Source organism: Ylistrum balloti, unplaced genomic scaffold (assembly GCF_031769215.1).
Source record: "Ylistrum balloti isolate Yb309-2 unplaced genomic scaffold, AGI_CSIRO_Ybal_v1 Utg370598, whole genome shotgun sequence".
In the NCBI taxonomy this organism is placed as follows: Eukaryota; Metazoa; Mollusca; class Bivalvia; order Pectinida; family Pectinidae; genus Ylistrum; species Ylistrum balloti.
In genome coordinates this window covers 363,900-376,714 of record NW_026782370.1, presented here as the reverse complement: position 1 = coordinate 376,714, position 12,815 = coordinate 363,900, and the positions used below count along the sequence as shown (strand labels likewise).

The following is a 12,815-nucleotide window of genomic DNA, read 5'->3' as shown; positions in this document are numbered from 1 at the left end:
TGAGCTTCACCCCTATGCCAAAGTTTCAAAATAGTGCATTTTCAGTCCATCATCATCAGATGGTGGGCTATTCAAATCGGTCTGCGTCCGTGGTCTGCTGTTTGTCCATTGTCCATCCGTCCGTAAACAATTTTTGTTATTGCTATTTCTTGAGAAGTACTGGATGGATCTTTCTTAAATTTCATATGTAGGTTCCCCTTGGTCCCTTGTTGTGCCCACTGATTTTGGGGGTGATCAAAAAAACAAAATGGCTGACAGGTGGCCATCTTGTATTTTAACTTTTAAAGTTTGTAATCACTATTTTTTGAGAATTACGTTATAGATCTTACTCAGATTTTATATATAGGTTCCTGTGAGTTTGGGACTGATCAGAAAAACAAAATGGCTTCCAGGAGGCCATTTTGATAATTGGCAGGTAAAGATAATCATTGCTATTTCTGTGAAGGAATTTTTAAATGTCTTTGTCATTAAGAGCAAAAACAGGCTTTCAAACTTTCAAGAGCATATATAGATCAAACAATGGTGGGTTTCCCTCAGGGATCAGTTGGTGTAGTAACATTCCCTCCAGTTTATCAGTTTAAAACCCTTGGGAGATATATTGATTTGAAAATCATATGATGTAATTGTCAGTGTTGTCAGGTCAAATGTCAAGTTCAAAGCCAAATTTTCAATTATTTACTGGTTTCTATAATGTTGCTAGTTTCTTACAAGCAAAGTTGACAAAAAACAAGTGGCACGTTACTTGATTAATAGACATGGGAAAATATGAAAATAGAAAATGTTTTAAATTATGAAAACACATTATGAGTACGTAGTTTGATGGTATAAAATCCCTAATAATATGAAAATAAAATATTAAGGCACTTTAACAGAATTGTGAAATGTGATTGATATTGGCCAAGACTGGTCTCTATAATGGATGAGGAAAGGTCAGAAGTTCTCCTCCTAGAGAGGCTCAAAATGGAACCTAAAGGAATCACTTTGAATTCATTCTCCTATAAAGGGATGGCCACCCTTATTTTCCTTTGATTATACTCAGGGATGTGCCTTGCCTCACTTCCACACCCAAATCCTTTCATGCAGGCTGAGAGCAAACAACCACAAAAAGAGCCCAATATGCATCAAAATCAATATCAGTCGTCCTTCTCCCATGTGAATGAGAGTATTTTAACCAAGTTCAATCTAGACTGGAGATGGAATCTAAGAAGATTGTGGTGTAATGTAGTGTAAATAATATAAATGGGATTGTGTGTATAACAATATTGTTGTGATGACAGGATTGTGGTGTATATAGGATTGTGATGGCAGGATTGTGGTGTGTATAGGATTTTGATGACAGGATTGTGATGTATATAGGACTGTGCTGTATATAGGATTGTGATGACACGATTGTGATGTATATAGGATTGTGGTGTATATAGGATTGTGATGACACGATTGTGATGTATATAGGACTGTGGTGTATATAGGATTGTGATGACACGATTGTGATGTATATAGGACTGTGGTGTATATAGGATTGTGATGACACGATTGTGCTGTATATAGGACTGTGGTGTATATAGGATTGTGCTGTATATAAGATTGTGATGTATATAGGATTGTGGTGTATATAGGATTGTGATGACATGATTGTGATGTATATAGGACTGTGGTGTATATAGGATTGTGATGACAGGATTGTGGTGTATATATGATTGTGGTGTATATAGGATTGTGGTGTATATAGGATTGTGATGACACGATTGTGATGTATATAGGACTGTGGTGTATATAGGATTGTGATGTATATAGGACTGTGCTGTATACAGGATTGTGATGACATGATTGTGATGTATATAGGACTGTGGTGTATATAGGATTGTGGTGTATATAGGATTGTGATGACAGGATTGTGATGTATATAGGATTGTGGTGTATATAGGATTGTGATGACAGGATTGTGGTGTATATAGGACTGTGGTGTATATAGGATTGTGGTGTATATAGGACTGTGGTGTATATAGGATTGTGGTGTATATAGGATTGTGATGACAGGATTGTGGTGTATATAGGACTGTGGTGTATATATGATTGTGGTGTATATAGGACTGTGATGTATATAGGATTGTGGTGTATATAGGATTGTGATGACAGGATTGTGGTGTATATATGACTGTGGTGTATATAGGATTGTGGTGTATATAGGACTGTGGTGTATATAGGATTGTGGTGTATATAGGATTGTGATGACAGGATTGTGGTGTATATAGGACTGTGGTGTATATATGATTGTGGTGTATATAGGACTGTGGTGTATATAGGATTGTGGTGTATATAGGATTGTGATGACAGGATTGTGGTGTATATAGGACTGTGATGTATATAGGATTGTGGTGTATATAGGATTGTGGTGTATATAGGATTGTGATGTATATAGGATTGTGGTGTATATAGGATTGTGATGACAGGATTGTGGTGTATATAGGACTGTGGTGTATATAGGATTGTGGTGTATATAGGATTGTGGTGTATATAGGACTGTGGTGTATATATGATTGTGGTGTATATAGGATTGTGGTGTATATAGGATTGTGATGACAGGACTGTGCTGTATATAGGATTGTGATGACATGATTGTGATGTATATAGGATTGTGGTGTATATAGGACTGTGGTGTATATAGGATTGTGATGACAGGATTGTGGTGTATATAGGATTGTGGTGTATATAGGACTGTGGTGTATATAGGATTGTGATGACAGGATTGTGGTGTATATAGGACTGTGGTGTATATAGGATTGTGATGACATGATTGTGGTGTATATAGGATTGTGGTGTATATAGGATTGTGATGACAGGATTGTGGTGTATATAGGATTGTGATGACAGGACTGTGCTGTATATAGGATTGTGATGACACGATTGTGGTGTATATAGGACTGTGGTGTATATATGATTGTGGTGTATATAGGATTGTGGTGTATATAGGATTGTGATGTATATAGGACTGTGCTGTATATAGGATTGTGATGACAGGATTGTGGTGTATATAGGATTGTGATGACATGATTGTGATGTATATAGGATTGTGGTGTATATAGGACTGTGGTGACACGATTGTGATGTATATAGGACTGTGGTGTATATAGGATTGTGATGACACGATTGTGATGTATATAGGACTGTGGTGTATATAGGATTGTGATGACACGATTGTGATGTATATAGGACTGTGGTGTATATAGGATTGTGATGACACGATTGTGATGTATATAGGACTGTGGTGTATATAGGATTGTGATGACATGATTGTGATGTATATAAGATTGTGGTGTATATAGGATTGTGCTGTATATAGGATTGTGATGACATGATTGTGATGTATATAGGACTGTGGTGTATATAGGATTGTGATGACACGATTGTGATGTATATAGGACTGTGGTGTATATAGGATTGTGGTGTATATAGGATTGTGATGACACGATTGTGGTGTATATAGGATTGTGGTGTATATAGGATTGTGATGACAGGATTGTGGTGTATATAGGACTGTGGTGTATATAGGATTGTGGTGTATATAGGATTGTGATGTATATAGGACTGTGGTGTATATAGGATTGTGGTGTATATAGGATTGTGGTGTATATAGGATTGTGATGACACGATTGTGGTGTATATAGGACTGTGGTGTATATAGGATTGTGATGACACGATTGAGGTGTATATAGGATTGTGGTGTATATAGGATTGTGCTGTATATAGGATTGTGGTGTATATAGGATTGTGGTGTATATAGGATTGTGCTGTATATAGGATTGTGGTGTATATAGGATTGTGATGACACGATTGAGGTGTATATAGGATTGTGGTGTATATAGGATTGTGCTGTATATAGGATTGTGGTGTATATAGGATTGTGGTGTATATATGATTGTGGTGTATATAGGATTGTGCTGTATATAGGATTGTGATGACAGGATTGTGGTGTATATAGGATTGTGGTGTATATAGGATTGTGATGACAGGATTGTGATGACAGGATTGTGGTGTATATAGGACTGTGGTGTATATAGGATTGTGATGACACAATTGTGGTGTATATAGGACTGTGCTGTATATAGGATTGTGATGATAATGTCTGATTTATCGTTTTTTATGACAACACTGTGACCTTTATGGAGAGGGAATTAATCACAATATACTCACAGGATAAACACTATCTTACTGATAATCACATCAGGGGGATCTCTCTCAGTAAAATTTGTCTCACCTGACACTGAGGTAAAACTAGGTTAATGTCAACACCCACTTATTGGTACCAGGTGAGTATGATTAATTTCCTCTCCATATACAGCTTAGGTTTTCTTAAATTACACTGCTTACCTATCCATACTCACAGTACCCCACTTTACACCCACTTATTTACCCTTTTTTGCCTCCTTCCTTTTGAAGTTGAGAATGTTGTGACCTCTGACATTATGTTGTGACCTCTGACATTATGTTTTGACCTTTGACATTACAATGAAATAAATTTTAGGATATTGATTTAATCATCTGTTAATCACTTATTTTATAATTACCTTTTATTTGGAGTGGTCATAATGTATGCATTAATTGTTGCAGATGGTTCCTCTGATAGTGCTGTGGAGGACAGACCTCAAAGAACAGTAAGGTTTTTAGCCATTTTAAAGACTTTAAATTTTTCAGGCATATTTGATTTGTATAAAATCTCTTCAGCAGTCATCCTCAGTATCTCTGCTTATACCTATCAGCTGACATTGACATCACTAGGATGTCTGTCTTACATCCTCATTAGCTCTAGGTTATACCTGTCAGCTGACATTGATGTTACTAGGATGTCTGTCTTACATCCTCCGTATCTCTGGTTATACCTATCAGCTGACATTGACATCACTAGGATGTCTGTCTTACATCCTCAGTATCTCTGGTTATACCTATCAGCTGACATTGACATCACTAGGATGTCTGTCTTACATCCTCAGTTTCTCTGGTTATACCTATCAGCTGACATTGATGTTACTAGGATGTCTGTCTTACATCCTCAGTATCTCTGGTTATACCTATCAGCTGACATTGACATCACTAGGATGTCTGTCTTACATCCTCAGTTTCTCTGGTTATACCTATCAGCTGACTTTGATGTTACTAGGATGTCTGTCTTACATCCTCCGTATCTCTGGTTACACCTATCAGCTGACATTGACATCACTAGGATGTCTGTCTTACATCCTCAGTATCTCTAGGTTATACCTGTCAGCTGACATTGACATCACTAGGATGTCTGTCTTACATCCTCAGTATCTCTAGGTTATACCTATCAGCTGACACTGACATCACTAGGATGTCTGTCTTACATCCTCAGTATCTCTAGGTTATACCTATCAGCTGACACTGACATCACTAGGATGTCTGTCTTACATCCTCAGTATCTCTAGGTCATACCTGTCAGCTGACACTGACATCACTAGGATGTCTGTCTTACATCCTCAGTATCTCTAGGTTATACCTGTCAGCTGACATTGACATCACTAGGATGTCTGTCTTACATCCTCAGTATCTCTGGTTATACCTATCAGCTGACATTGACATCACTAGGATGTCTGTCTTACATCTTCCGTATCTCTGGTTACACCTATCAGCTGACATTGACATCACTAGGATGTCTGTCTTACATCCTCAGTATCTCTAGGTTATACCTGTCAGCTGACATTGACATCACTAGGATGTCTGTCTTACATCCTCAGTATCTCTACGTTATACCTTTCAGCTGACATTGACATCACTAGGATGTCTGTCTTACATCCTCAGTATCTCTGGTTATACCTATCAGCTGACATTGACATCACTAGGATGTCTGTCTTACATCCTCCGTATCTCTGGTTACACCTATCAGCTGACATTGACATCACTAGGATGTCTGTCTTACATCCTCAGTATCTCTGGTTATACCTATCAGCTGACATTGACATCACTAGGATGTCTGTCTTACATCCTCAGTATCTCTAGGTTATACCTGTCAGCTGACATTGACATCACTAGGATGTCTGTCTTACATCCTCAGTATCTCTGGTTATACCTATCAGCTGACATTGACATCACTAGGATGTCTGTCTTACATCCTCAGTATCTCTAGGTTATACCTGTCAGCTGACATTGACATCACTAGGATGTCTGTCTTACATCCTCAGTATCTCTAGGTCATACCTATCAGCTGACACTGACATCACTAGGATGTCTGTCTTACATCCTCAGTATCTCTAGGTCATACCTATCAGCTGACACTGACATCACTAGGATGTCTGTCTTACATCCTCAGTATCTCTAGGTCATACCTATCAGCTGACACTGACATCACTAGGATGTCTGTCTTACATCCTCAGTATCTCTAGGTCATACCTGTCAGCTGACACTGACATCACTAGGATGTCTGTCTTACATCCTCAGTATCTCTAGGTTATACCTGTCAGCTGACATTGACATCACTAGGATGTCTGTCTTACCTCCTCAGTATCTCTAGGTTATACCTATCAGCTGAAACTGACATCACTAGGATGTCTGTCTTACATCCTCAGTATCATTATGTTATACTTGTCAGCTGACATTGACATCACTAGAATGTCTGTCTTACATCCTCAGTATATCTAGGTTATACCTATCAGCTGACACTGACATCACTAGGATGTCTGTCTTACATCCTCAGTATCTCTAGGTTATACCTATCAGCTGACATTGACATCACTTACCTAGCAGCTGACATTGGTGTGACTAGAATGTCTGTCTTACATCCTCAGTATCTCTAGGTTATACATATCAGCTGACACTGACATCACTAGGATGTCTGTCTTACATCCTCAGTATCTCTAGGTTATACCTATCAGCTGACACTGACATCACTAGGATGTCTGTCTTACATCCTCAGTATCTCTAGGTTATACCTGTCAGCTGACATTGACATCACTAGGATGTCTGTCTTACATCCTCAGTATCTCTAGGTTATACCTATCAGCTGACACTGACATCACTAGGATGTCTGTCTTACATCCTCAGTATCTCTAGGTTATACCTATCAGCTGACACTGACATCACTAGGATGTCTGTCTTACATCCTCAGTATCTCTAGGTTATACCTGTCAGCTGACATTGACATCACTAGGATGTCTGTCTTACATCCTCAGTATCTCTAGGTTATACCTATCAGCTGACACTGACATCACTAGGATGTCTGTCTTACATCCTCAGTATCTCTAGGTTATACCTAGCAGCTGACATTGGTGTGACTAGGATGTCTGTCTTAGGTACATAGTTTGACAATGTGCTTTCTTGACTGTACATTATCAAGGTTCGGTGAAGGGATTGAATTCAGCTCATTTATTGGTTTTTAAGAATAGTGTCACGTATGATATCGAGTCTGAAGATCAGATTTTAAGCATAGTGTTCCTGCTGTTTTTGAGTATACTACAAAATGCAATAATTTTTCAGGCATCAGCTACTTCTGAGAAGAAAAAGTATGGAATTGATGCTAAACCTGGTAGTGGAAATGTGAAGGTCACTGACCAGAAGGTTCCAAGCAAACATGTGGGGTCAAAGGTTGATGCTCGTTCTAAAACCCCAACAGGATCTCAACACAAGTACACCACTTGTAAGTGGAAATATGTTTGTCTTTTACTAGAAATTGCTTGTGATGCTGCAGACAAGTGAGCTTGTGCTATAGTTCAGTCTCACATTGCAATACCTGCAGTTTACCTGGCAACAACATTTCAGGTGATCGGGATAGAAATAGTAAAACATTTTAAACTTCTCCAGTTTCATTTGGGTGATCGTGAACATAAACCTGGCGAGGATGTGACTGAGAGGATGGGACTGAGAGGATGTGACTGAAAGGATGTGACCAAAGTGTTGCTGGTTTCCATCCTGATTAGAAGTTTTATAATGGTGACTCATTTGCATCCATGCATTTTAAACTAAGGTTGCACTGTTAGGAATGAGCTTAAACTGTGAATGCTTTGACTGATTTAGTGACCAAGTATTACTTAAGTTTTGTTTGAAATTCAGAAGCTTTACCTTTACCTATATGTATAATCCCCTTAAACCATACATAAATCATTACCTATATGTATCCCATACTTTTGTATATTATAATCAGTTATTATCTGTATGTGCTTTAGACTGATTTATTTCAGTCAAGGGCTGACATTTGCGACAATATCTCATCACAATGAAGTGGAGAAGAGATGTTGTAGAATGTCGTCCCCGAGACCAAAATAAATCTGTCTTGAACACATTTTTGACTTCTTCTCAGTAACCAGAAAGGTCAGCGTTCAGATATTTGGACTGTAGCATACTGGAGTGAAGGGCAACTATGCGTGTTAAAGAAAATGACCTTCACCCACTTTTTAGGTCACAGGGATCAAATGTGTGAAAATCTTCAAATAACTTTTTCTCAATAACCAAAAAGCCCAGAGGTCAGATATTGGGCAATGTAGCATGCTGGTATTAAGGGCTACAAAGTCTTTTTTCGAAGCTTTCAAGGTCAGAGGGATGATCTGTTTGAGTATTTTCATTTATTTTCAGTGGAAATTACAAAAAGGTTGAAATTTCATTGTCAAGGAGGTTTAATGTTTTGAAAACTTGAGTGCAGGGCCTTAACAGTTTGATTTGTTTGAATTTTTGCAATGCCCTGTAAAAAGACACTTACTGCGAACATTACTGTGCAAGCTTTAATATGTATACTAGATGTTGGACAAGGCAGTTTTGTTAAATTTGTGCTTTTCATCGGTTAAATGCAAAAAATAGCTCAGGTCTACATTAAGGCCTTTGGGCCTTTTGTTATATATAGTAAATCTGACTTCTGTTTGACCCAAGGTCAGGACCCAATAGGGAAATTATATCAGAAATTATTTTTCATATTTGAAATTCTTCATTAAATGGCTGAATAGCTAAACTAGCCAGGTCAGCAATGCAGGCCCCTTTGACCTCTTGTTTTACTCTGCAGTTAGTTTCTCAGTTTGGAGAAGATTTTTGAAATACAATTGCTCATCAGGATAATATTTTACTTAAAATTCAATGAGAGAAAAAATGAAGAAATAAAACAATGGGCAATTACATTTTACGGAGCATATGAACCAATATCAGTTGGCTGATGCCTAAGTTGTTTAGATAGTATATGAAACAATTAAATACTAAGAAGTGGAATTCCGATGCGAAGGATTTCATAAAGTGCAGAATTCTCTTTATTTTGTGCTCATTGCTCTATTTCACAAGGTTAAAACAACAAATGTATAGAAGTCTTGTCTAAATTAAATGGAAAAACTTACAGTTTTGTAAACAAATACAAAGTAACATGAATTGTTAACGATGACAGATGTTGTGAAATCAAACAAGCAAGTCATCATCACAGAATTCTAAATTGTTTGACACCGGAAATATTCAGGGCCTTATTATCAATACAGTTGTAATGGAAGACTCATGTAAATTGTTATTGAACATATTTCTGTAGATATCGGTAGATTATCTCAGTGAATCACCAAGAGTATGTTTGTTGTGAAGGAGAGAGTAGTCAATATAAAAAGTGTTTATCTACTAAATAGCAATTTTAATGCACGTTCAATGTATATGGTTTATCATGAGTTATTGGTACAAATCCTAAATAACCCACTAGTTTATTGACTACATAGGCCTGATACCATGTAACAAAAATCTCCACACAAAACAGGTTTAAGAAGGATGTATAATTCATACAGACATACACTGTTATGCTAAAAATGTTATAAGGTACTAAATACCTGTAACACTAGGGTCTATATGTCTCTCAACCAAAGTGGGATCTGGGATTGAAATTTTTGGTGAATTTCGAAGTGACATGGAATGGCTGCAAGATTACATACATATATATGTATGTGTACTCATTTAGCTTTTTTAGTCCTCTAGCATGACCAACAACAGACATCGATGTTTAGAAGTCAAATTGTTGGAAAGTTGCTGGACATACAAACATTTCTCTGTATTACACATCTGTTTACATACTTTATTGATTGGCAGTCAGTATGCTACGTTATAATTTACTAAAAGTCAGTGCAGATTACCTTGGCATTATCAGCTAGAAAATTACTTGTAATTTAGCGTGTTCAAAGGCCAATAGCATGTAAATTTCTTATGTTTGATTTAGACTTGAAAGTGAGGGTTTCAGAGATAGTAATCGGCGGCTTAATTACTTTAGTGTCTCAATGACCTTTGACACAGGTCCCTACAACTGTTTTATAATACAAAAAGTTGAAGATCTTAGAGAAAAATATTGCCAACCTTTCACATTTGATCACTCTTACAACTTTGCAAACAAAATATTTGCTTCATTTCTAAAACTTTCAAATGTATTAGAGTTGTCTGTTTTCAAACAAGTTGGAATCTCTTTTTGCTGTTTCAGAATTTTGGCTTGTCCAAAAATTCCTCCTGTGCTGGAGGCTAAATCATACATCCAGGGAACAAAATTTTCAGCTTTGTGTTTTACTAGAGCTGCTCCTTGACATAACCCTATTTCGTATTTAATAATGTTTGTCTCCTGGGAGAAAAGATTTTTCTAAAAACAAGTTTTGCTCTGTTTTTACTGTGAAGATTGGGAAACACAAGTTTTGATGCTAGTAACTATGTTCGATTTAAATCGGCTCAACAGTTCTTGAGAAGAAGTTTAAGATGTGAAAAGTAACCAGACATTAGGGGATGTATAATGAACAAAAGACTCACTTAACCTAGGAAGTTGCTATTGTCAAGTGTTCTGGTATTGCATCAACACTGTGATCAAGTGATGTAACTTCAAAAAGAGACCCTTTAACCTTTCTCCATGATATGAGAAAACTTGATACAGAAACATATTTTCTACATAGTCATTGATATATTGTGGACAACACATTTCATAAAAGTTCCACTCAGTATCCTGGGATCAAAATAACGGGGCTAATTTGTTTTTAATGCTAACATCACTATTGCACTGTATAGTCCAAGTAATTGTCAATGGATGAACAATAGTTCATTTTTGTGATATGATGAATATTTATTACATCTTCCAGATATTCAGCAACACTATTTGAAGTAATACAATTTAATTTTCCCCTGTTTTAATTGATATGTAAACATTTATAGTGTATCCAACATCCTCATCAATCACTGTTAAAATCTTTTCTGCCTTTTAAGTCCTCAGTACTTCCAGTACTTTGATTTTATGCTCTGTCATAACATCATTACTTTACACCAAATACAGAGGTAAATTTGACGATGGTTTTGAACATATGTAAATGAAAGTAGGCATGTCATTTGTAAGACATATTAGGTGAAAAGCTCGCCTGTCACTGATAATGACACTGATTACCTCCTTCCACTTTCTAAATATGGATATTCATCATAATAAACAGGCAAAGACCAAGGGGGCCATGCATGCCTGTGTGGTCATCTGTTTACCAAAAGAGACAGACACTTGATGAACACATATTATTGCAGCATTTTTAGATATCAAATCATTAAAAATAGTCCCTAACTTCAGCTCTTCATGTTAATGAAACAGACCAGTGAGGCATAGTGTTTTGTTTGTTAAAAACAAATTATATTATTAAATTTGTGGGTGGTATTCACTACATGAAGATAATTACTGAGTAAATATATCACTGGGCAGGTTTGATTTTCCCAGTGTTTATTTACAGGCCATACAAGACAGCTGTCTATTGATACACATTAAGGTTTAATTTGTCTGTTACACATCAAGTATCCTTTTGTGTCTTATCTGTCTCGCTTATCAATACAATATGGGATCAGTAGACTTACAGTCATTGAGAGCATGTGTAATTGGATTATATATTTGTGAGGTATTTTAGTACACATAGTTGCTTATGTCTTAGGGTAGACATGTTTACTGACAGCAATGGACGTCTGGATTACATTGTTGATGTGAAGTGTCCATTTTCTTTTGGCAACAAAACATTATAAGACATGATGATAGGTAGGGTGTTATTTTCATTTCTGTTTAGTTATCATTGATTTCATTGGTCAACTTGTACAGAACTTTTTCCAAAAAAAAAATTGTTAGAAGATGACTTCTTTGTAATGCTAACTGATTGATGACTAAATTATGGTTTATTTCACTTTCTTGGATTTAAATTAAAATTATGACGTAACAGCAATGTGTGTAGTGTGAGGTAGATATGTATCGTTTGTTGTTACTTATACACGTTATAAATTATGACGTAACAGCAATGTGTGTAGTGTGAGGTAGATATGTATCGTTTGTTGTTACTTATACACGTTATAAATTATGACGTAACAGCAATGTGTGTAGTGTGAGGTAGATATGTATTGTTTGTTGTTACTTATACACGTTATAAATTATGACGTAACAGCAATGTGTGTAGTGTGAGGTAGATATGTATCGTTTGTTGTTACTTATACACGTTATAAATTATGACGTAACAGCAATGTGTGTAGTGTGAGGTAGATATGTATCGTTTGTTGTTACTTATACACGTTATAAATTATGACGTAACAGCAATGTGTGTAGTGTGAGGTAGATATGTATCGTTTGTTGTTACTTATACACGTTATAAATTATGACGTAACAGCAATGTGTGTAGTGTGAGGTAGATATGTATCGTTTGTTGTTACTTATACACGTTATAAATTATGACGTAACAGCAATGTGTGTAGTGTGAGGTAGATATGTATCGTTTGTTGTTACTTATACACGTTATAAATTATGACGTAACAGCAATGTGTGTAGTGTGAGGTAGATATGTATCGTTTGTTGTTACTTATACACGTTATAAATTATG

The 12,815-nt window shown here is 36.4% G+C and overlaps 1 protein-coding gene across 1 annotated transcript in view; it reads left to right on the top strand.

Moving 5' to 3' along the window:
• The window catches only part of LOC132556895 (microtubule-associated protein 2-like), a 77,436-nt gene that overhangs the window by 14,450 nt on the left and 50,171 nt on the right, over nucleotides 1-12,815 (top strand). The window contains exons 2-3 of the mRNA XM_060221350.1: nucleotides 4,609-4,652; nucleotides 7,486-7,645. Of these exons, the coding sequence (XP_060077333.1) occupies nucleotides 4,609-4,652; nucleotides 7,486-7,645 (204 nt within the window). The remainder of the gene's footprint in view (nucleotides 1-4,608; nucleotides 4,653-7,485; nucleotides 7,646-12,815) is intronic.